Raw genomic sequence first — 26,579 nt, forward strand, 5'->3', positions numbered from 1 at the left:
TTATCACTAAAGAACGCAGCTATGTTGGAGGACAAATTTTATGACGTTAGAATCTGTCTAATTGGGGGCATTTTTATATCCCAGAGGTATGTAATCTTTATAGTTGGATGTTTCTTGGAAAGGGTCACTTGGATGAGATGTTGGGGGATGTGGTGTAGGGGAGAACTTTGTAGAGTCGGGCTGATGGTTGGACTCGATGATCCCAAGGGTCTTTTCCTACCTGAATGATTCTGTGATTCTGTGTGATTATTATTAAGTTATATTCAAGCAAAACTCAGTAGTTGAGTTGTTTCTTCTGCGGTGTGTTCATACAGCTAGCAGAGAGAAGCATGGGTGCAATGACAAGATATTTTCAGAGGCATGAAAGTATGTAACGGTCCCCGAAACTGAGAGGAGGGTTCCACCACTACTTTAATGCAAATGGGATCTGACACAAAGAATCGCTGGGCCCAATTTGTGGCTACTCAGTCCTTGCCCCCAACCCTGTGCCATCAGCAGCATTTACCTGATGAGTCAAGTTAGGGAACTGACCTGACAGGAAACTACCTTTTCTTCCCTGGATTTTTACAAGGGTGATTCCCTGAGCCAATGACCTCTGGGGCCATAGGAGCATTGGTGGCAGGAGAAAGGAGGCAGCGGGACCATACAGTCTGGAGCAGGGCAGACCATCCCCGTGGCAGCCAGCTGCTGTGGAGCCATAACCATAGACTGTGACCTCAGTCAAGTGATAACAGGTGCATTAGGATTTTAATTGGGATCCTTTAAACGGGTTAGAAACGTATATGGGGTGTGTTGTGATAAGAATCATGGAAGTGGAAAGTTCAACCCTTTCAGACTTAAATCAATGTGTTATCAAGAACGGTGTCCTTTGGGGAGAAAGTGTCTGGTGTTAAAAGAGTGTGAGTATTGTCAACTGCCACGGATTTCTGCTGTTGTTTTAATGTCATATTTATGTGCGGTTTGTTAAAAATACACATATGTATTTCTTGTTTTGGGAACGTTCCTAATGACTCTTCTGGCAGTTTGACATTCTTCTATGTATGTTGGATGCAACATCATTTACATTGTCTCTGGATTGCTTTTCAAACACAGATGCCAAAGCCAAAGATTCCTACTTCAGAGAATGTAATTTCATTGATATCTGAAGTTGTGGGTCCTTATGTAAAAGTCAGTTGTTTCTTTTAACTTTCTGCAGAAATTTTAAAGCTGCTCTGTCCTGCGTTCCTGGACAAAAGGTGTGACTTCTACCATTTCCCCCCCCGCTCCTCGTTGTGATTATAGGATAGCACTCAGATATTATTAGTATAACACTTTCCCCTGGAGACAGGATGGTCATTAATATATAAATATTAAATTGTTGCTGGCTCTGTGAACACATCCAGAAATTTATTCTTGTAACCCTAGTGCAGGGTTATATGATCTGTACGGCTGCAGGTACACCAATGCTATTTAGAAACTGCTTTTAATTGTGGCTATTATATGTAAAAACTTTTCTGATATACCTTTTTATCTCTTGCATTTAAACAATCCTGTGCAGAGATGCTTTTCCTTCCCTGCAGAAAGTTTTCTAGACAGATAATACTTGGAAAGTAAGAGTTAAGTTTTACTTTTTTTTTAATTACAGCTTTTTTGTACTTGACAGATTTCTATTTTTAATTGTTTCCAAGTCTTATGTTCAGATCTTCTGGACACTCCTTGGCTCTGCATTTGGAACTTAGACATAACTAGTTAGTACTGCTAGAAGATTCTTACAGGAGCCCTGACTAAAGGGTTTTGATAAAGTAGTTAAGATACTAGTTAGATTAAATTCTTTCCTTGGCCTGTGATTTCTGCATCTTAGCATTACGGAGTTGGGAAATCATCATAAGAGCATTACCATTCATCTAAAAACTGGAGTTAGATTCTTTTCTATTTGCTTTTAAAGAGATTCCAGTGTTAATTTTCTGAACTGTTTGCAAAGCTGCAGAATATTTTGATTTATTTTGGTTGGTTTATTTTATATTTATTGCCAAATGACATGTTCATAAAATGCAAAATCATACAATGTAACGTCTCTGGAAATTCTCTTGTCATACTCAATCTAAATTACTTTAAACAACTCTATCCTATTGCCATTTCTGAAAAGAACTGAATAATTACTAAACTGAATTCCAACAATATACACAGGTTTGCTGGAAAGAAGAGTAGATAAAGCATATGTTTACATGACTTACACAATAAATGGTTTCCCTATACAGTTTGCAAATAGTGATTATAATTTCATGTTAATAAGATGCAGGAAAATGTGCTGAAGGAATAGTGCTTTGCTGCTTTTGTCACAGTTTCATCAAACTGATTTTGTCAGCACTGGAGCATAACCCTTGCCACATCAGTTTGAGTGCTCATTAGGCAGCCGATTTGTCTGAATCCTCATTAAATTGATTAACTCATTTACTTATGGATGATGACATGTTATGTGGTACAGGAATGGTGGTTAGAGACTAGAATCAAGACTCATGTTGACTTGCTTAGTATTCAGTTGTTCATTTATTTCTGCAATAAATTGCTGCATTCAAATTACTACAGCATCAGTGATTTACATTTTGTAAAAGTGTGGCATCAGCTGAAGGCTTGAACTTATATTGCGTAAACTTGCACCTCTGTTGGTAAACTACAGACAGCAGTTCAGGAGCTTCTTGGGTTTATAGCTTGCTCTAATTTGCTATTTATTTCACTTGGGTACTAGACTTTCTCATAAAGAACCTAAAAGGCTCTCTTGAACATCTGTTTAAATGTAAATTAAATAACAAAAGAGAAACAAGTAGAAAACCTCTTCAGTTATACATTCAGAAGAGGGAGACGTTATTAAGAGAGGATACTTAAAGCAGTTTCCTGAAAGATAGCTTTCAGAAAAATGATCAAAATGAAAGAAAGCAGTTGATGATTTAGATCAAATTCTGTGTATGCTCATAATCTAGAAATTTGTATGTTCATGTTCTTCTAATATTTTAAGGTGCTACGTGGAAGTGCTGACCATGTGCAAGTCGTGCTGAAATGCGAGTTTTGGATGCCAACTATGATTTTGGTCTTCATATGTGAAACTAGAAAAGAAAGTGTAAGCATGCAGGTTTTAGAAAATAATAAGTATTTTTGGTCTAATTCAGTGACTCTGCAGTGAGTGTGTGGCAAGTATATTAACTTGTTTGTGTATTTTGGAGTCAAGATTATTGGGATAGCTCAAAAAGTAGTTGAGCACGTCAAACTTCATGAAGATGAAGCCCAAGTTCTTGAGTGGTCAAATTATTTATTTCAGTAAGAATTTAATTTGCTTATTCCATGGCTGAGTATACCATGAACACAGACAAAGTAGTGTGAAGATGTCCTATGCTTTGAAGAAGCAGAATGCTTTTTGTGTTACTAGGGTGCAATACAGGCCTAGTCATGGACTGTGGCAGTATTGGAGAATCATAGTTTGCAAACATAGTCCAGAGGTCGCCTTCTCTAGATGTAGAAACAGAAGCAACAAATAGCTACGTACTGGCCAAGGTACAAGAAAAGAAGAAACAAGATATTTTCAAAGACCAAAGAAGAAATTTTCAACACAAAACCAGCAGCTGTCTATGTCGGCAAACTGTGAAGCTTTTAGAGGCAGGGTGTTAAAAGAGTGCTTTCAGACAATTTCTAGAGAAGATGCACAGCAGAGCTTCAGATATTAGTGAGTGGTTTCTTTTTAACACGTAGAGAAATGGAAGAAACCAGAGAGGTGCATGACTGAACACCAAACTAATCATATGTAGAGGCTGTTCTGACTGGGGTCAAGATTTTACTAAACCAAAGTTTCAGAAGCATTCCCTTCAGTGATAGTACTGGCTTAAGCAGTCCTCAGGTGCCATCATATCACCTTGTTCCTCTCCCTTCCCCAGGTGCTCCTGGGAAAGTGTTTTGAGTGGGTAAGTGAGTCCGATTTAAACCATTTTCATCATCTCGTTCGCCCTTCCTTTTTTCTTTCTCTTCACCCTAGGTTACTTTCTATCTGAATCACTTATCCAACTCCAGCTTACCACATGACCTCAAACGTACTACTGTTAGAACAGGGGGTTTGGGGTACAGGTAGAAAGCGATGGGGATGGATGAGATGAGGTGCAACGTGAGCTGGGCAGCCACCTGCAAAAGTACTCGTGAAACTGCAGGTTGAATGGAAGATGATTGAGCAGGAGAGAGGAAATAGTGTGTGAATGGCTTGGGAAATAAGAGAAACTTTTAATGGACAAGAGAGTTAGAAAAAAGGTAGACCATTGAGGGACATGTAAAAGTGATTTTTATTTTTATAAGTTAGAGCTGTGTGTTTGTTCTTTGCTTTAATGTAAAAGATAGTACTTCATTTTTTAAATCACGAGTGTATATGTATACTATAAGGCTAACTGTTGCAAGTTTTTATGGTCATAAGAATGACTGTCTTCCTAATTCAGTCTTCTCTGAATAAAGGTAGGAACTTCAACGTTCTCAGGCTTCTTAGAAGGTTAACACTAAGTTTCTGTAGGATTGAGATGAGACGAAGCATGGAAAATTACCATTTTATTGTAATAGTTGCACAGTATTTGTGGTTATATTTGTTTATCCTGATACACAATTTTATTGAGGAGCTAGTCAAACTAGTCTTGTTTCATTGAGATAATGACCAAAGTGCAAATGAAAATTTTTCCAAGGGGATACAAAACCAGCAAACAAAATCTTGCTCCCCTTCTGTAAAAGGAATTACTGTCACTAAATTAAACAGAGCTAGAATTTCACCCACCCTTTTATTTTTTGGAAGAAACAACTCCAAACATGTCTCATTTGTGAACTTTTTCTTACTAGATGGGCTCTTTTTTTTTTTTTTTTTTTTTTTTTTTTTCAGAAATGTCATTTCATTTCATGGACTAAGATATATGCCGTTGTTGTAATGATGAGGAGAGTTACAGAAACAAGTTTTGGGACTCTTATTTCACTTAGTGTTTCTGTAGAATCATTTTAGTATCAAGGAATATTTGCAGAGTGCATGTGGAACATGGTTAATATTCAAACAGGAAATTGGTGATCAGAGTTAAATTACTGGGCTCTAAATTTTTCTACATCCACCTATTTTCCCTCTTCACTTGCTCTGACAGTTATAGACCGCTTCCCTAATGGGGCTTGCATTTGAAGATAAGCCTGCATGTAAACAAATTAACTTTTCTTAAATGGAGAGCCATTTCATCTGCAATAATGTACCAATTCATAAACTATCAGAAGCATATTTAAAAAAAAAAAAGATAAATGACCCATTGTATAACACTTACTATTAGGCAGACTAGATGTCCCTGTGTTCTGGGAGATAAGGCTCTTGTATTATTACACCCTAATAAAATGAGTTAATGTTTTAGTATCAGAGATAAAAGGACAGTTGGATATATTTAATAACCAAACTGAGAAACACTTAATTTTAGTTGTCTGTAGCAATATAACACAAATTCCCCTGTAAAACAAATTGCACTTTTGGAATATACTTTAATGTGCATTCGACAAAGGAGAAAATGAGGTGATTGAAGTTCAATTTGTAGCATGTTATTAACCATTTCCGCTTGACTAGATGCGTAAAAGGATAATGGATGAGGGTTTTATTATTGCCTTTCTGCTAAAATGAAGTGGTGTAAAAGATAAGGTGATGAGATTAATGAACATAAGGAAAAGGCGTAATCAATCAAACTCCAACAGGGAGATGAGATGACAGTACTTAAGATTTGCAAGGATACATGTTTTAAAAAGTGGATTTTATCAATGCCGACATTTTGTTTGGGTGGAATGTTGAAAAGCAGATACTGGCCAATTTTAGTTATTTTTTGGTAGGTTCTTTATGCTACTGTATATTTGAAGCTTTGACAATGAATATAGCAAATTGAAGTTGGTAAGTCTATTTTTTTAACCTAAAATCCACATTTAAAAACCTCTACATAATTATTAAACGAGGACAAACAAATACAACTTTTGTCAAGCAGAAGCAATGTGTTCTTGATCGGTTTATCAGTTCTTCACTGGCGGAACACTCTTAGATGTGTCTGAATGAGTTACTTTTTGTCTTTGTGCTACTGCCTCAAGTTTTGCATCGCAGTCATTCGAGTAGCTACTTTTCATGCACTCAAGGAAAAGTAAGGAGTGCTTTCCTTCCCCTGCAATAAGTGCTCAGCCATTAAACTCCACAAGGTTTCAACTTCCAACTCTTTCAGTAGAAAACAGATTATCTTGTAGAGATAAATCTGCAAAAGCTGTAAATGTGTTCCTCCCTGTAAGGTGTGATATTTTTGTATTTCAGATCTCAAATGCAGTACTTCTTTCTTTGACACATATCTTAAAATTATTAACCTACTTGAATAGCTATATTGCTAACATGTTAGGGAGAGAATTGATTACAGGTATTTTTGATTTTCACTGATGTCAGATCCCAAATTGTTAGAATTACTTGCAAATACTCCAGCTGCAGTTACTCATAGAGAAAACCCTCACTAACCTAAAGGTAGGTCTTCTATCTTACACAGCACCTTTTTTTTTTTTTTTTTTTTTACGGAAGAGCATTGAGTTTACGAACTAAGTCACTTAAGAACTGAAGATGCCGCTGCAAGATCAATTTTTCTTAAACCTTCAATTTCCTGCTCTTTTTAAAAAACATATCTTTTTCAAAATGCAGAGCTGACTGGGAAGGGAGCTGCTATCCAGGTAGGGTTTTTTCCCACTTAAAAGATTTAAGAAGAGCTCCCACATCATTCCTTCAAATGCATTTAAATTACTTGATAAGAGTTGGCTATGAAAATGCTGCTTTAACTTAGTTTTGTTAATGAAATATGCATGAACAGGAAAAATTGTTGTATTTTCTCAAGGAACTGTTAGTTCTTGGCAGCACTTTGGGCAGGATGGATAGGATATTGCTATGAGGTTAGGTTTGTCTAAAAAAGCACTTTAAAATACTTTTTTCCCTTTCAACTTCAGCATTTATGAAACACTGTTATATATTGGCTGGAACCTGGTGCTTTGTAAATACTCCCACATTAGACTTGACTTTTTCTGGCTCTGAGGAAAACTTCCAGTTGTGCAAAGCAGCATCGTGGATTTGTAAGATAAATGCATAACACAGCCCAGCTTACAGTTCTTCAGAAGGGCTGATATTTTCACATAGACTTATTGTCTTCTCTCCTCCTGTCATCTGCAGAATCCTTTGATAGGCTATTTTTTATTGGGCCCTCAGGAGTAGCAAGTTTTAGATTTAATACCCCAGGGGGAATGACAAGGCAAATCATGTTGTTGGATCAATTGTTGAGCTATCCCCAGACTGCTGTCTGTGTATCTGGTACACTTGAATCACATTTCCAAGCCTTTCTTATCAATCATTTGGACTAGAAATGCAGTTTAATTTTCTATTGCATTTTAAAGCTGAAATTAGGATTATGTTCTTCTTCTGTTACCCTGGAATCCTAGATGTTGTTGTAGACCTCATATTAGCTATGTCCATGGCTTGCTTAACCTTGGAAAAGGGTCTGTACTTGTAGGAATGCTTTGAAGCTGAATCATTGTGTTTTACCATCTACTAAGATAAAAACCAGCAGTTGTTGTATAAAACCTCCCCTTCACATTGCTTTTTTGTTCTTTACAAATGTGATAAGTTTTAATTGGTCAAATTATTTCTATGGGTGATCTTAAAAGAAGAGATTCTCCCCTGCAGTCGCAGGCTGTAGCAAAACCTTTGTCACTGACTGATTATAGTCAGTTCCTTTACCTGAAAAATTAATCTACTTTTACAAGAATATTAGATAAATGGAAGAATACATATACAGAATATGAGGTACACTCATGTGGGTCTTGATTTTAAAAAGTGCGTGTAGGGAACATGTCCTTTGATAACTAAGAACAGTTCCTCTGTGTTGTTGTCATACCTGTACTCTGCTTTGGTTTCCAGTAACTGAAGTCACAGTGAGTGGAGAAGCGCTTGAGCAGCGGAAGGTTTATTAGCAGCACTGTGCTATCTTCTGTCCCAACTTCTGAGAGCAAGAGGGAAAATTTCTCTAGCATTAAGCACTATAGAGTCCTGGGCTGTGGGGCAGCCACCAGGCACCCAAATAAGGCCAACATGTGTCATTACACAGCAGCCCCCTGCAGCTGCTCCCCTTTCCTCAAAGGGGATTTGGTTCCTGCAACAGTCTAGTCTGTGCAGCACAAAGGTGGCCTTAAGCCATTTTTACATTCCCATACCTTTGCAAGCCACACCTTCTGTGCCATATCTCTCATAAAACATAGCACAGAATCTCTTAATGTAAACTGCTGGATTGGCAGCTCTGGAGTCTGACTTTTCTCTTTGCCTTCAAGAGGCACATCTGTTCTTCTAGGTATGGGCTTGGTTCCCATTAATGAGCTGATCAGATGCAGTCTTTCATGATGACTGGTACTTTAGCTTCCTGCCAGATGTGTGGGGGTGTTTTTTGTTTTTTGTTTTGTTTCTGATGAAGGGATATGAAGGTCAGCTTACAGGTCATCAGTAAAAAAAAAATCCTCCTTTTTGGCATTGAAACATTTTTTCATTGCCCATTTGCTTTCTTCTCCTCCTCACCCATCTTCTGCAAGATCAGATGAAAATGGCAGACACTGGACAACTGCCAGCATTGGCAGGTGCCTTAGTTCCCTTCTTTCTTGGTTGTGGTTGCTGCTTCCACTTGCACGTGTTCTGGCTGGACAGACCTTTGGTGGATACATAGAGAAGCAGCCCATGGGACAAGTCACATCCTGAAAGTGGTGAAATAGGCAGGTGCAGGGCAGAACAGTGGGAAATCTAACACAACTGTTTTGATTTGCTGTTCAAAATAGGAATTTGAAGAGGCAATTACAGCAAACACGAACCTTGTTTTTCTAAAAACCCTCAATGGCTAAATAAGAGACTGCAAAACAAAGATAACTCTACATTGTTTTCTGTGCTCTGCTTTTGAGATGCGTGCTCCTGTATATTACCTTTCACTGTGTCTAGTTATACTGCAGTGGGTATGAACTGCTGTGAGTCATTAGTCTGGCACTTGTCCTAGTTTTCAGACTCTGTACTTCTTAGAAATCAACCCATAAAGATTATCTCCAAGGCTTTTCTGCATTAGGAATTTTATAAAAGAAGAGGGACCAACCAGAACTTCTAACTTAAAAAAACCCACAACCCACAACATGGTAATACCTTCTTGTCATAAAAAAAGAACCTGTGGTTGATTCCTTTTCTGACTTTCTCAGGTACTTTCATCTTTTAAACAAGAGAAAGCTTTTAGGACTTGTTTTGAAATCCCTTAATTAGTTTAGAGAGGTTTTTTTATTGCAGTAATGTTACAACATCATGGCATACACTTGACCCATTAACAGAAATAAGATGAGCAAAGCACAACTGCATAATCTGTTCAAAATTGGAGAGGGACAAAGTCCTCTGCTAAATGCTGTCATTTTAATTGTTACAAATTTGGCAAATATTAGCAGATGCTTCTGATATGCAAGCAAAAAATAATTTTTTTTCTCAGAATTATGCAAAGAGGGCCCCATCCAAAGAAACTCAGGTCTAATGGTGTAGGAGAGAATAAGAAGATAGTAATTCCCACAAATCAGTTTTGATTGTCTGAAAAACAGACTGACTGAAAACTCAAACTGATCTCTGCATGAGTGATTCATCATAGATAGTGAGGCCACATCCCTACCACTTGCTTCCTCTCTAATTTTGCTTCAGTTATCTTATACAAAAAGACTTGGTACCATTCGTTGCATAAAATCTTTACAGGAAGAAATCTTGATACCTTTCAAAGGTATTGTGTACTGGAGAGTTTGGACACAGAACGGTTAAAACTAGTCCTTGCTGGTATTCTTCAAGAGTATTTTTAACTCACTTATTTCAGACACACGGACTTGGGTATCTTCCTCATAAACTGCAGCTGAATGAGTCCTACGTTGTCTTAGTTCTACTAGGAAGCTTTCTATATGATTGTGTTTTAAGTACATTGACAAAATTTGTGTCATGGTCATACTTATCACCTCAAAACCAGATCTGTTTTTTGCTTAATGATAATACAGCTACGGAATATACTAAAAGCCTTTGAAGTTAAGTTTTAAAAGAGTTTTTGTTTTTGTAAAACAATGGCAAGTGGAATTTCCCCACCTAATTTTCAAAAATGTCTCGTGTAGGGTAGCTAGCGTGGAATGCACCACTGCACCATTCATTACTACAGAGGCTTAATATTAATAATACTTTATTTCAGAATTTTTGATCCAAATTCCATGACTTCATGTGATCAGCTTCTTTGACAGCTTCTACACAGTGAGAAATCATTTCACTGAGTTTTGCTTAGTGATGCTTAAGCTCGTGAGCTTTTGCGGGTAATGTCATTTTTTCAATGTATACAAAATGAAATCAACAAAACTAGCTTTTTTAGTATTTACACTGTGTATTTTTAACTGATGGAATTCATTGACACATGAAATCATGAAGTTGTGTGATTTAATGCAGTGCACAAAGAGCTTAAGGAATCTGTCAATCTGTGTGGACATCAAGACTACCCAGAATTGTACTTATTAATTAGAATGAATTAAAAGCACTCTCCAAATTTTAAAATTTACAATCTAATGAAGGAAAAAAATGCGAAAATACTCTATCCACTGTGCATAACTATGTTATGCTTTTATGCAGTCTCTCAAGTCATATTTTAATATGTGCACATATATATACACACACACACGTGACATGTACCCATGCACTTTCATAAGAGTATTTTCAATCTTAGATAATTTAAGCAAATCTGGATCCATACAGACCCACTCACATGAGGCATAAACAGAGCGATTCACACACACTTCAGTGGGGAAGGTACAATGCACATCTCAGAGGTTCCTTTATACAATTTATCCTTATGACTATTCTGAGTTATTTCTGTGTAATTAAAAGATATCTTAGTTACCATTTGTTGTCTGTACCTTTTTGCTTACTAGGTATGTGAAGTCTGTGTATGTGCTAACATCGGTGCTATAGGAAATAGCATAAACAGGTAACCCTGATAGAGTAAAAATTGTTGCCATTCTCCTTCTTTATGTGTATAGATTATAAACGCTGCCATAAATAAATAAAAGTTGGAGTAACGAACTCCCAGGTTCATTCATGTGCTTTTTTCTTGATGATCTTCATGTGATCTAAAAGTGGTGTTGTGTGTGGTGGGTTTTTTTGCAACAGGGTTTTGCAAAATCACATTGCAAGTGTATTATGAATAAAAAATTACTGAAGCAAATGAAAAGAGGATGATTGGCTAGGGAGCTGCTTGTCTAAAATACCACATAAAAAAACCCCAAACCCTGTCATGAATTCCTGTTTTCTTATATATCCTTTTGCTGCTTGCAGGTGTTGCTTTGACATTTCTAGAGTGCATGGTTTGTGGGCTGGGTTGGTAGCCACACTGCATTTTTAGTGCTTCTGAGGTATGTTATGGGAGATTGCTTTAGAAAGGCTGCCCTTGGTGGTCTTGGTGATAAATTATTGCTAATTCTTACTTCGTAGCATTTTGCATCTCAGGAATTGATAATTATAGTTTGCATGCGTGTTTATTGGAAACTCACCGAGACTATCAATTTGTTTCACACATGTCAATGAACAACTCGTTGGTCACTGCTTACCTAGCCTGTTCTTGGGTTAGTGATAGAACTGAGGATGGACACAGAATCTGAAGTAGCCACTGTTGCAGAGGGTGCGAGCTGAATAATTTGTAAATCATTACAGTTAGTTCCTGATGGCAAACTGCCCCAACTGATGTAAGCAGCTGGGTTATCCTTTTGTATCTACCTCTTGAGCAGATCCTACTAACTCTTAAATCAGAACATAACAGGCTCACTAAATCAAGACATCAGTCAACTCCTACGAGAATCTGTGAACTCTTGCAATTCTTGCTCCTTTTTATCCTAAATAAGTCTGCTGTCTTATTTTCCAAAGAAAGGCATGACTTTACATCCTTAACCTTGCAGGGCTTGGACAGCCACCCAAACCTCTATTCATTTTCTTCTTGAACTTCTGCTTTCTAGGCTGCCTAATTTAACTTACATACCTATTTGGCAATCAGATCTTTTTGTTCTTTGGGTTGATTAAATGTTGTCTGCCAGTGGCAATGAAACTCTGCTCTGTAAGAGTCAGCAGGGTTAATCAAAAGGGAAAAAAAGTTGTTTGTGAAATACTGGATGCAGTAGAAGAGTAAGATAGTTGGTGCTAACTTTGTTAACCTAATGTCCACAGATTTATTAGTCCATGTGAGGTGTTTAGAACCTCATAGTCAAATCAGAAAAATTCTGAATACGGGTTCCGCCGATAAATATTTTTCCAAGTTAGATCTTGATAATCAGGGAGAAGGTTATCTGTAGTTACTAGAAGACCAATTTCAGAAAATCTGCATTGCATGCTTTTTTCACTTTGAAATATAGCTTTAGTGTCAGGATAAAGAGAGAAAATATAGTTGTGCATTCCTCTATTTTAATCATCTGGGAAGTATTTTTCATGTCATCACACGTGCACTGATCGGTGGTTTGTGACAGTTCGACTCTATTAATTTCCAAACAAATGGTGTTTTTATTTGTATATTGCATACATAGAAATTATTTCAGAACTGCATGGATCTAGAAACAAAAGTAAGTCCTAACCAAAGATTAAACTATTTACAGGTCCAGAGGCCTTAAGGTGTATGAGGCTAGCATAAATAGTATACTGCAAAATAGGAATTTCAGTTCGTGGTAAATCTGTCTGTCCCCAGCAGCTTCAGATAAAATAATTTTATCCTTCTAGAGCACATCAATTTGCTAGTCGGTGGTTCATGTATCAAAGAGCATTCTGTGAAAATATCAATATCATTGGTTAATATAAATGAAATTAATTTTTAAAGCTGGGCTAAAGGTTGACATCTGAAAAATTGCATTACTTTGCAGAAGAGAAATTTCTGTCTTCCAGTGAAATTTCAGGTCATAAGGGCAAGTAATTTTCACAATCTTCAATGGGAACCAGTGAAATATGAACTTCATTGTCACCTAGCCCCAAAGCGATAAGATAAAATGAGCTGATACATCATTTGCTGTGGTTTTATCATCTCCTCCAGTAATTGGAAGAGAAAACATAAGAGTCCTTTACCACCCCCCTCCCCAATCCCTTTACCACCCACACCCAGGCATAAGCCATTTTGCTCTGATCGATACAAAGGTCACAGAGTATTTATTTATTTATTTAAATTTTTTATGCTGGGTAAAACTGTCTAGTGGAACATTAAAGTAATGAATATGTTTAATTGAGTTTGTCACCCATGAAAATGCTGAACAGGGTTGTATAGCAGACTGCGTGTGCCCACAGGAGGGACCGGATGGGAGACTACTCCTGTGTGCCTCTGGATTTCAGTGGCTGGTTGCATAAATAGCTGAGATTTAAAATGAACATCTTATTCATGGTTCTCTTGAGAAATCTGAAATAAACTAATACGCGCTGCGGTTTATTTAAGAGCATTTTGATATTTAGAATTATTAACAATCTGATCTAATTCTCTGTTAGTTTGATTGTACTTGGACATACTTAAACAAAGAGCAGGGTAAGACCCTTCCACTATGAATCCTGCAGCCAGGGAACTAAACAGTAGCTGGACAGTAGGATTGGAGGATCCTCAGTTGCAGGGCTGAGATTGTGGTGGAGATCCAGGTTCCTCATGAGCAGAGTCAGGTTTTGTAACCCTTAAATGCTGTAATCTTGCCTTCCTGAACAAAAATGGCCCCAAATGACAGAGACTGCTGCTAGAAGAATATATTTATGGATTTTATCTCACAACTGCAATCAAATTTAAATGCAAATTAAATGCTTTTTTTTTTTTTGTCTGGTACATCATAACTTTTTTCAGAAGTATACAAATGCGCATCAGCTTTTTAAATAAGCTATTTAGTTTTTATTTTACTCGTGGCAGTTAAATTGGCTGGCACATTAAAGTAATATAATTATTCAATTACTGTTTCAGTTCTATAACCCATTTACAGACTTAATTACTTCTAGCCTATTCACATTTTCAAGATCAATAGTACTTTTCTCTAAAATAAAATAAAATATACGATAGCTGATGGGTTTGCTTAAAAGGTAAAGCAAAATGTTCGTTTAGTCCTTAGTAAAATATTACTTTTCTGACTCAGGAGGCAGCTGTAGTGATGGCATCTTTTAACTCTTGCATGTAATCTTTTATGAGAGACGTTGTTTATGATCAACATTCAAGGAGGGTCTTGAAGAAAAGGTAGGGTGGGGTATTTATTTTGAAAACTGTAAAAATGACAATAGCTTCTGAGTGAGCTTTTTAATTAACTGATATTTTAATTAGCTGATGTACAACTATGAATGGTGAGGAGAGGATTTCTTTATGTATGGTCTTAATTCGTGATCAGCACTATGCTACCTGAGTTTTCATGCAACTCTCATTTCACAGTCCCCTCGAAGTGGAAATTGAAGCTGGCTATTCTTTACTTACTAGTTTCTTGGGGAATTTCTTCCAGCCGTGCAGTGTCAGGGCCTGCAGCATGAGTACGAGGACTGGTTATGGGTTTAGATCTTTATTTCTATTCCTTTGAAGTAAAGAGGGACTTCATGCAAAGGTGAAAGTAATTTTGTATTTTTAGTAGTGTTGTCATGCCGTCTGTTCAGCTGGTGTTGCCAAAGTGTAATCACAAAACAGTTTGTCTAATGAGATTTTTGGAACTGTAGAACTTTACAGTTAGCTCATTTGTTTATTTTAAGTATTTTTAAATGAAATGGTAAACTGTATAAATTGTCTTTCCTCCTGTAAGGTGCATTATCTTTTGAAATAAATGAAACGTGCAGTAGATTAAACTTCAGTCTGATGTGTTGAATCAACTGAAATTCTATAAATGCTTTTTCTCATAGGGAAAGTGGTACTATTTGTGCAGATTAAATTAGATTGTACACCCTCATTAGTATTTGCTCCACAAGTTGTTCCAGAAATGGTGGTGATAAAAGACAGAAATAAATGAGCAATTTTTAAACTGAGCATATTTTGCAATGGTATGAAGAAGGTAGTTGTTCTTAAATTCTTAGGGAGAATTCTGTGTTGTGTGGCTTATGGGTGAAAACAGGTAAATGCTGTTTTCAAAAAAATAGTTTTTGAAAGTTGTAATTCTGATATCAGAAGTGGTAACATTGATTAAAAAAAAAAAAATTAAAAATCGCTTTGCCAGAATAAACATGCTAGAATTAATTTGAAGTACGAGTCAGCTCTGCAGCTAGGAGGTTCTATTAATAAAATCAGATATTTGACAGGGAATAAAAGGTTGAATGGGATTTTCATAAGGAATACTTAGTAACACACATGAAAGAAATGTGTTTGTCTTCTGGATCTTTCATCTACTATAGGTGGTGTGATGAGTGCGGAGCAGTAGTAATGATGCAGTTTCCATAGCAACTGGTTCATTGGCGGGCTAGACCTCTGTCTAGGGTGCTGTCAGTGAGCCTGGAGTTTCAGAGAACAGCATGTCCCAAAGAAGGTCTGCTTCCACCTAATCCAGTTTTAATTGAACTCCAGAGACTTTGAAGTGAAGCTGCAGACCAGGCAGACACTATCCAAGCCGAAATGAAGGCCTTGGTCGGCTAGGCCTCAGCTGCTTCTCTCTCCTGATAACTTCTGTTAATGAATGGTTTAAAGAACTGTTATAGTGGGGACTGGTGGTGCTTCTGCAGTGTGGTTCCAGTTTCTGCTGCAAATCCTGTTATACTGAATTTAATAACTTTATCATGGCTGTACAAAGTGCACAACGTCAACCACCTCTGCTATTTTCAAGCCGGTGCTTTTCCTTCTAGTTTTTAAGAAGTTGCACGCAGCAAGCTTTTGGTCATGTGCAGGGTTTCCACTGTCACAAAAAAAAAGCTCGCTTCACAGGGTAAAAGTAATAATTATGTAACTTACTGATTTTACTCACAGTATCCATGTAGTAAGTGTTTGAATTTGCAATGCACAGACTGATAGTGGCAAGCAGGGTGTTGTGTTTTAATTGTTACTACAGAAAAGCGGAGGTCACCACATTCCTGTCTGTCTCAAAAAAAATAATCATTGAAATTACAAGCTCCAATTTAAAGAACATAAAATGGATGAATACAGGCAAAAATACTGAGATTTTTGTACACGAGCACTGCAACCTTGTTTCCTTTGTTACCTCTTTTGATGTTGTGCTCTTTAAAGGATATTTATATGCACATGACAAAAGCCAACCGCGGTGGTTCTGAATAGCATCATAGAATTATACAAATCTGCCAATTAGTGTGGATGGGTTATGGATGTAGTATGGAAAGTGTCAGCATGGCCCAAGTCTGTTAGTTCCTCTGTTCCAGAAATGATTAGCAACCATTGACAATCTCAGGTTCTTTCATCGCATTTCTAGAATTTTGTATTCATTTTTTCCTTCTCTTTCTGTGTGCGTGGGGGTGTTGGGAGAGAAGTTGTCTGTGGCACTTTGTATTGAGGGGAAGATAAGGAATTAAGTAAAAAGAAAGAAGGTGTGGGAGATGATTTGCTTTGTATGTTCTGATCTTCTGTGCTATCTGCTTTTGGTTTGCCACTCTTGTTTGCTTTTAATTCACAAAGGTGATAGAGTATTTTATACTGTGTTGTGTAGCGCTTTTGTAATGGTGCTTCTGCTCTCTGTGCTACAAAAATGCAGGTTATTTGTGAATATATGCTACATGTGAGGCAAAATCCTCCTTTGTTAAAAATCTATTAACAAATTATTGAGTTCATTAACAGTCTTTGTTAAAGGCTTGAATTTCACTTTTTTATACACAATATATTGCTCGAGTGAAATTTTAGTAGGAGTGATGTTAACTAGAATGATACCTGAATCTCCTTTTCTGTGATGGATTTTTGTAAAGTGCTTTTGTGTTTGCTAAAATTGACAAATCTCAGATTTTCCTTCAATTATGGTTTGTTAATCTGAGGCAGAGAAGTGTCCAATCTCACTGTCCCTTAGCACGCACATAATTAAGCTTTGAAATGAAAAGGAAAAAGTGAAGCAACAAAGAAACAAAGTGGCTGAGGACTGAAAATGGGATTAGTTTGAATTGTGAAGGCAGACTAAGCATCTGTGTCTGTCAGATGGGATGACAGGAATTGTAACAAGTTACTTTGACAACCGCTTACTCCATAGAGAGATTATGCTGAGTTCATTTGCAGGTTTGTGTTTAACCTTAGCTGACAAAATGATACTTAACCTCTTATACAGCCAACCTTTATAGTTCCAGAGTTAATGAATGTTGCCTTAATGATAAACGTAAGGAACATTTTTTTCTTTAAAGACATTTTTTCTTACTTATTTGTTACAGGGCTGTTACTACAATGCTAAAGTGAGTGCAGATACATCTAACGGCACTATTAATACATTTCAGAATATGTTTTTATGCTTTGCTGAAGTGCCAAACATTTCATAATGCTTCTGAAACTCCCTTGGTTATGGAAAACAGGCAGTTGTCTTTAAAGGAAAAATACAAGCAGATTTTTAAAATCCTTAACGTGAGTAGTTGAATTTAGGACCTAAAAAAATCCATTATATGTTCATAGCATGAATATGTTTGAGCATATTTTAATTTTGCTGCAGGTTTTGCATGTAATCGGTAGAATCCATGTTTGTGAGTCAAACAGTTTCTCTTTTACAAAATATTACCTATACTGACAACATATTTAAACCATTCTCTCTCTGTCTCTTTCCACTAGATTCTGGCATATACAGAAGGACTTCATGGAAAATGGCTCTTTTCAGAGATTCGATCTATCTTTTCTCGACGTTATCTTTTGCAAAACACTGCCCTGGAGATATTCATGGCAAATAGAGGTACTGCGAGTTTAGAGGATTTGGGGACATGTGCATTCTGTTTGGCTGTTTTGGAATGGATTTGTGTAGATAGCAGAAGGGCTTGGATTAAGTCCCTTGATATTGTAAGTTAGTGTATTTTCGTAATTTAGTTTCTGCATTTCATTTTATTTTTTTTCAATGAGGAATTATGATCAAACATAATAACTGGGAATTAGCAATGCCTTGCTTTCATCTGTATCCACATGTTTGTTTGGCATTCTCTGGAAACTCTTGCTTAAGGCACACCTACCTCCAATCTATTATGCATTAAGGTTTTTTTTTGGTCCCTTTGGAGGATTAATAATTGTTAGTTATGCAGACCAGGAACAACATAATGAAAGAACTTCACTACCAGATTAGACCAGTGAGTGGTATACCTTGATGCTTTATTTCTAGTAATAATTTCTTTCATTTAGACCCTAATGCAACTCTAAGAAATGAATGTAGGTTTACCTTGTTTATTAACCTATTTTTCACCCTCCCATTTCTTCCGTTCCTTTTTCAGACACACATATGTACTGTGACAAGTCACTCAAAATATAGTGCGTTGAGACTTGGAGAACTTTCTTCTGCTATTTTCTCACCCAAAATTTTATTTTAAACTAGGTTATATGATGTCTTTGCGGTTTAAACTAAGATTCTTGAGGTACTTTAGTGCTTTTATACAGACAATGAAATCTTGAAAAACAAATTTTGTAAACTGCATACAAAGACACCATATAAAGTAGGTCTTAAGGTGATACTTTAAAATGTAAAACATTGGTTTGGTAATGATATGAAATGTTGTTGTCCTGAAATCAGTAAATGTTTCATAGGACAACATGTTTTATGCAGTTAGTATGTTAGTCAAAAAGTTTTTGTCTTAAAACTGTCTCTAATCTTGAACATGGCTGGTAAGTATTCAGACACATATCTCACAGAGCATTTTTGCACATATATGAAGCACATATTGTCCAACAGGATATTAATCATGTGCATAAACACCTTCCTATTTTGGAACATGGAGTTGTACTCTGTGAAGTCATAAAACTCCGCTGGAGACCATAATTAAATTGTTATTTAGATTTTTAGGTTGCTATTTGGTAAGTGTCATTGAATGTTTCAAACAAAATATGAAGATAATACTTTGAAGAATATATCTTGAAAATATATAGAAAGTAAACTAGTAAATGTGTGATCCAATTAATATAGAGACTTTTTTTTTATCAGTTCTAGACAGTCAATCTGTTCAACACCTAAGTTTAGGATTAAATTTTACTGTGCCAGAAAGCCTAAAATAAAAGGTGTAAAATCATGCCATATTTCAACTCTTGTGTTCACAGTGGGTGTCATGTTCAACTTTCCTGACCAAGCAACAGTAAAGAAGGTGGTTAATTGTCTACCTCGAGTCGGTATTGGTACTATCTTTGGCCTACCGCAGACCAGGTATTTTACAATTTGAGTTAATTTTATCTGTCAGTTCTAAGAGTTCTTTTTTCATCAAAGCAGCCTACATGGTTTGAAGCATTTACACTTACTGGTTTACAAAACAGGCACATCCTCAGCCTATCACTTCTGCATGCTATTTGCAATGGGTTTGTATAATAAAAACTTTTGGATTTGAGATTTTTTTTTTTTTTTTTTTTGGTGATTTCTTTCTGTCTGTTATAGGGAAGATAGCTTCTTTTTGGCAATGAGACTCAATCAGTTACCCTACTTAAGGAAAACAGGTTTCTTTATGCTTGCCAACTCACTAAAATTTAAGATGTAAGATGTATGACTGGTTGTAGGACTGATTAGCTTTTATGACAGTGTTCAATTATATTAGCTTGACTGTAACATCCTTGAATCCTCTGTAATATTTAAACATAGATGAAAATGGTCGTTCCTCATCAGAAGGATATTGTAGAACAATATAAGCTGAACAGCATGTGGAAGATTGGTATGGTGTGCTCGTGTTTTAGCTCTGGAGGACGTTGTTCAAATTTCTTATAGGCAGAAATCAGCATTATGATGTCAGGCTGTGTGTTTGGATCCTAAAATGGAAGAATATGGTTCAGTTTGCTACATCTTTTTTAGCAGAAGATGAGGGCTTGATTACCAGATACGCTCTGGATGAAGCACAGCAGCACAGTTTAATGTTCACTGAGACTGATGGAAATAGGAGTTTTTTGAGGTATCCCTCTCTAGTTGAATTGGTTACCTCTTGTATTTTAATGATTTATACATTATTTTTAAGTAGATTAATTTCTAAATGTTTAGAAAAAATAGCAACCCTTAAGGAGTATCTTGCTTGTTGTTACTTTCAATTTTTATTTTTTAAAGATTTCTGTGCACAGAAATAGCACTAAAATAGTTGGGGATGTTTTCTCTTGAGTTTTGTAGCTTACATTTTTTTTATCAAGTCCAGAGAAATTTCTCTTGAATTGCAGTTATAGCCACTCTGTAAGAACTTAAAGGATTTCTAATTACAGAAGCAAATTATGCATGAAAATTTTTAAATATACATGAAAGTATAGACACATTTGTCCAAAATTTCACATCCATTTATACTGATAAATTTGTTTACAATATAATGCAGTTTATTAAAATAAAAAATATTCAGTTACTGTAACTGCTTTCTGTAATTGTTTACCAATACCTGTAAAGATTTGATAACTAAAACTATATCTAGATTTCTTTTTTCCCCCTAAATGATGGGGTTCCAGTATTTACAGATGTTTTTATTATGAAAAAAACAGCCTTGGGAATTTTATGATAAGCTCCTCTGTGCTTGATTTATCACTCCAAGGAATGACTCTATAGTCTTCTTTCACAAACATGAGGAAATTTGGCATCAAATTCTAAAAGTTTAATTCAGTTATTTATGACTAACTCCCCAACACTGCCCAGAATTTAAATCTCAAGAGGACGGATTTCATAATGAAGTTCTATCCTTTTATCATTGTTTTCCTTTGTTCTTGAGGGATTTAAAAACCTCTCCTAAAAGATGACTTTATTCTTATATGAAATCCTAAAAGTCATGTAATTTTCTTATTTAATGTTCTGCCATTTCTCTAAATCACTAGTAACATATTTCTGTAATACATCAAGCCTTCATGGAGCAGCTGAATTTGCACAGCTGTAAAGGTTTCTGTTTGAAAGCTTTCAAATCTTGACTTATCCAGCTGTCAGATGTTTTAAGTCTTTTGTTCTTACTAGATTGTAAAACTTTAAAAATGAACTTTAAGTATCCGAAATAGCAATTTGATCTCCAGAGAAATCTAGCATAGAACTAATAAAAAGAATGTGTACAACTGCCACTAAAATTCAGATAGGTAGAAAGGAAGACCCACCAGGTTTTCTCATTGTTTTTCCGATGTTTTGTTTGGTTTTTTTTTTTTTTTTTTTTTTTTTCCAGACGCATTTCTTTGGCTAGTCCACGACAGATTTTCAAAGCTTCCAATATGACCCAGCGATGGCAACACCGAGAAATTTCCAACTTTGAATACCTGATGTTTCTAAACACTATAGCAGGTAACACAAATGACTACAGTGACTCAGAAAAGAATTTAATGGTGGCAGAGTCTCAACAGAGAGGGGGCACTACTAGATTTTGCTCTTTTAATAAATAACTATTTCAATGTACAATTTTCTCCTGAAGAACAACTTCACAAAATCTTCCTAAATGTACTTTATTCATAATTGGTTTTATGTTTATGTAAGAATAGAGAAGCATACAATTCATAATGCTGTACTGAACTGCACTTAAAATATATCTCTAAAGGCAGAATATCTTGACTGTTGTGGGAGGACAGGATCTACATAGACCATCTACTATTTAGGAGGGTCTCAGAAATAGTAACTTCTTCATCCCTTAATATTCTAAGTTTTAATATTTATAAGTACTATCCTCCCTAAATACTGCTGATGTGATAAGTTCTTTGTAGGGCTGGAACCCTCTGGGAAGTCTCAGCTGGGGAGCAGGATATTCCTGGAGCTGAGAAATACTACTGTTGCAAGATGCATGGTTGGGCTCGGGAAACAGCGTAGTGCCTGGCTCACCAGTGGTGCTGTGCCAGGACACCATTCACCCATTCCCAAATCCTAATTCATACCCCTGTGTGGTTGTCTGACCCCTCATTCTGTAAATGCTAAGCTATATTTCATTTAACCAATCTTGCCCAATTAGCTTCTAACCAACTGGACTTTTTTAGTAAATGGAGGCTAATTGTTAAGTCTCAGGACTTCTCTTTTATTTTCCAACATATTTTGTTCTCAGAGCAACTTACAAAATCTCTCAATTTTCAGCTCTTTTTTTATGATATTGACAGTGTTGAAAGGTCCGTTAATTCCCTTCCAGACTTTGCTCTTGCTAACACGGTTGATATAACAAATGCCTCTGCTTGCACTAATTACATTTCATACAGATGGTCAGTTTTGCTAGTTTCTGTAATCAGTCATTAAGTCAGAGATGCCAGGATGCTGGCAGATTTTATAAAAGTAGGGGTAGATCTGCTTGCCTCCTTACTGCCGAAGAGGAATGAGGCAATACCATGACAGTGTTTTCTGTGGCTCTAGTGAATGATCCTTCTCAGCCTTAATATATTCTAGAAATAATAAAGTGAATTCTTACCTATTTGGTATTTGAGGTTAAAAGGAACAAAAAGAGATTATTAAAAAAAAAGGGAAAGCTTAGTTGCCCATGATGGCGAGCTCAAAGATGGTTGTGATGGCTATCAATTTCAAACACAGATATCACAGCGTCACATAAGTAGCCTTAATCCTGAATAAGTGATGATGTGCAACATAACGAACTGATTGGGGAAAGAAAGGATCTAGCTATACCATGTAAAAATTCTGCAAACCAGGATGGAAAATTGCTGAATGGTGTAAGAAAAACGGAAAAAGGAAAACTTAGGTGGAGTTTTAGAAAACTGTTTTCCAACAACCTGATAGATTGGGTTGCAGAATAATATTCCTGGGGAAGAAATAAAAACCTGTCCTTTGAGACTTTTAAAACCAAGCCAGACAAAACCTGAGAGTGTACTGATTGAAGGTGATGTGAGTGAATGAGCTTCTGCAACAGTATCATAAAAAGAGACAGGATCTGTGTAAAAATTATGCCTTTTAAAATTATAAAACAGGGTATGTGCTGTAGATGTATGTATGGTATACGATTATTCTAACTGCATATTTTGTTTTTACTGGAAGAAGGATATTATTTCCATCTTACAGATGCATGAAGGTGCACAAGTGAACCTGAAACCAGCACAGATTTTCTGTTCTGGTAAATGTTGGCATATCCATAGATGGTTAATGGACAAGGGAGAATTCCCCTCAAAGTGAATTCTCTGGATGGAATTGTTATTACTTGCATAAGTTCTCAATCTAAAATCCTGAGCTGCTTCATTCTGCTTTCACATATTGAATTTAATACTGTATGTAAAAATATTGCTTTAATTTTTAGTATCAACAAAAGTTGTTACTTCTCCATTTTTTGAAGTGTTTCACCTTAAAGTAACAGAAGACAAGATGACATAAACAAGGAAAGGAGAGATGCATAGAAAGTGAATGGATTTAACTGTCACTCTTACTGTATGCAAAAGAGTTTACAATTAAAATGAAACGGGCTGCAATGTTTTAAATTAAATATGAGCAATTTGTGAACTTTTTAATTATCCTTTTCAATAAAGCAAAGTAGAATACTAAAACGATAAAAGGTCTGAAATAAATTACGTTTTTTTTGAAGAGCTCGTAAAGTTATATTGTTGTATCTTTAGAGGTTGGTATTTTAGTTAAATATAACTCTTTTAACTCATGGTGGAATTTTTTTGTTGTTGTTTGTCAGGTCGAACTTACAATGATTTAAATCAGTACCCTGTGTTCCCTTGGGTTATCACCAACTATGAATCAGAGGAGCTGGACCTTACCCTTCCTAGCAACTTCAGGGATTTGTCAAAGGTATTTGTCGTCTGATATACCTTTTTTCCTCTCCAGTATTTATCTCAGTAGCTTTCAGTCTTGTTAATGTTTTCTGCTGTGCTCGATACATTCATGTTAAATGCACAACCATTAACAGTGTTTCATTTCTATACGTGTATACTGATAATAGGGATCAGATTGTGGAAAAATGAATTATTGATGTATTTTATTGCTTTGGATTGCATCAATTTAATAATAGTTAGTGGAAGGTGCTCTTAGTTGGAGCATGTGTGTTACATTTCATTTCAAATTTTAATGAAGTTAGGAAGGCTGAGGCTGCTAAAGGTTAAAAATTAACCAAATAATCTTCTGTTTTTCGGATGAAATTGTGCTTTTTTTAGTAGCAAAGCCTGTGATACCATTCTATTTTAACTACTTTTAAATCATTGCCCTTATTCCCATAAGTAGAACCTTTATTTTTTCACTTCCTCTGTGTATCCCCTTCAGGTATGCTCGAGTAACACCACTGTCCTTTATCAGACAGACTTTGTCAGTTTTTAACAGCTTTTCCAACAACTCCTTTCTGGCAGAGCAGCCTTGTTTTTCTAAGGTTCTTTCCCAAACAAACATATGCAGATGCAATATTACACAGCCTGTTTAAAGCTTTATAGAATGTGATTATTCTCTTTCAATCTTTTCCAAGAAGGGAGTATTTCATTTTACAAAGTAGAAGCATCTCTCATTTTCTCTACAAAGACTAAGGTGCACTGCTCATCAAACAGGATCTTTTTCTAAAAGCTAGCTATTATGGGAAATGATTGGCACATGGAGCAATACAGTTAATTAGTGGAAAAGGTAAAGAACTTATTTTAATTATAGCTTGTTTTTTACAAAAGTCTTCCATACAAATTGGTTATTTCATAGAAAAAAAAAAAAATCCCCAAAGTAAGGCAATTTTTACAAGTTCTTGCTTTCAGTTCACAGTGGATTAAGCTAAAACACAGGTTTGTGAAAAACTCCAGACAATTAATTTTTTTACTACAGATTTAGTATTTTAACCTTAAAAAAGGTACTGCGTAGTCATGAAATATATATACATGTATATATGTGGATATGCATGTGTGTATATAAATATATATGTATATATATTTGAAGGCTGTGCTGTACCTTTTGTGTGTGTATATGTTTGTACAAATAAAAATAAAGGAATAATGTTTTTAAGTCCAAAGCAGAGATACACTGAGGTACTGTCACTGTAACACTTTCTAATAGTGTTATTTAATTTGAATAAATCATGAGGTTTGTGCTTTTTCTGAATGTCTGACTGACACAAATCCGTATTTGTGGGTAAAACTACACATATTTTATATTTTAAAAATCTTTCAAAGGTAAATAATATTTTAAAATAATTTCTTCTTTTGGAATTTAATAAATGCTTTCTTAATAATCCCCAGGCCAAAAAAATACTTGAAGATAGTTTACAACTAAAAATACCTGTCACCAACCTAGACTACACTTGTGAATTACACTTAAGTGAAAATTGAAAACAAGGGTAACATCTGTGTAGTTTGAAGTAGTATTTAAATTAAATTTGTTATGTCACAATCAAGAAAGTTATTAATGGTGGATTTTTGCAACCTCATTTCCCATTAACTTTTGTTAAATGACACTTCTGCATCTATCATGTCATTGCTAAAATAATTCAAGACAAAAAAAAGGATTCTCCAGCCGTTATACTTCTGAGGCATCTCCTTTTAATTGTATTTTAATTTGTAAACTACTCATATCAGTCAGCGCTACAGTCTTAGTCTTTCTTCCTCCACCCTGGAACTGAACCAAGTGCAGTGTAGAGCAATTCTTCCTCATTTAGATTAGGTACCACTCTTGCCTCCATTAAGAAATTAGATAGCAAACCCGTTCTTTTTCTATGCATTTTTTTATTAACAGTGACTGGTTATATGGATTTCTCAGTTCATGAAAGTAGTCTTTGAGGATTACTAAGTACACTTTAAGTTCCGAGGGAATTTTGCTGTTGCTGAGAGAGGACATTACTTAGGGACGTTACTTAGGTTGTATCTTTATCTATACTAAACCTTCTGAATCACATGTTTGAAAACTATGAACTTAATACAGAAATAATTATTACAGTATTACATGTCAGTCATACCGTAGCATGAGTAGAAGGAGTTTCATTATTATTTAAGCCTTTAACGTGATATTCTTGGAAGCTTTTAATCTTTAAGAGGTGATTGGCAGAGAATTGCCCCTATTAGGGAATCGTGAATATTCATACATATATGTATGTTTAACATGCATTTTTTCATATGTTCTGTTAAATGTTGATCAGACAGTGCATCTTGATCTCTGAAAATGTAACTGCTGTTCTGGATGAATGCCATATACACAGCAAAAGTCTTTATGCCATACCTGTCTCAGACACAGCAGTTCAAGTTTTGGTTACTCTTTAGGCATTTCTAGCAGTATCAACTCGATGTAGTTTAAATGTTAAACTTCATGTCAGATGATGAATTCATGGCAAATATCTGAAAAACCTTGCTAATATTAAACATTGAAAATTTTGAATGTCATGTATATTGTGATATTTTCTTTGTAGTAGTTATTTTGGGGGTAATTCTTCAAAATAAGTGCTAATTACATATTGTAGCATGCTTTTGCACTGCTAAAGATTTTTTAAATATTTAAAGATATTTCATTTAACTTTTTACATGGTTTTAACAGTCTTTTAACAGTCTTTTACTTGATTTCTTTTCCTTATCCACATCCAGAAACACATTACA

At 35.7% G+C, this 26,579-nt stretch overlaps 1 protein-coding gene across 9 annotated transcripts in view; it reads left to right on the forward strand.

Moving 5' to 3' along the window:
• The window catches only part of LRBA (LPS responsive beige-like anchor protein), a 424,097-nt gene that overhangs the window by 265,301 nt on the left and 132,217 nt on the right, over window positions 1-26,579 (forward strand). For all 9 annotated transcript variants that reach the window (XM_074867473.1, XM_074867476.1, XM_074867474.1 and 6 more), the window contains 4 exons: window positions 17,760-17,877; window positions 19,221-19,323; window positions 21,278-21,393; window positions 23,708-23,820. In XM_074867473.1, the coding sequence (XP_074723574.1) occupies window positions 17,760-17,877; window positions 19,221-19,323; window positions 21,278-21,393; window positions 23,708-23,820 (450 nt within the window). The remainder of the gene's footprint in view (window positions 1-17,759; window positions 17,878-19,220; window positions 19,324-21,277; window positions 21,394-23,707; window positions 23,821-26,579) is intronic.

This window comes from Strix uralensis, chromosome 4 (assembly GCF_047716275.1).
Source record: "Strix uralensis isolate ZFMK-TIS-50842 chromosome 4, bStrUra1, whole genome shotgun sequence".
In the NCBI taxonomy this organism is placed as follows: domain Eukaryota; kingdom Metazoa; phylum Chordata; class Aves; order Strigiformes; family Strigidae; genus Strix; species Strix uralensis.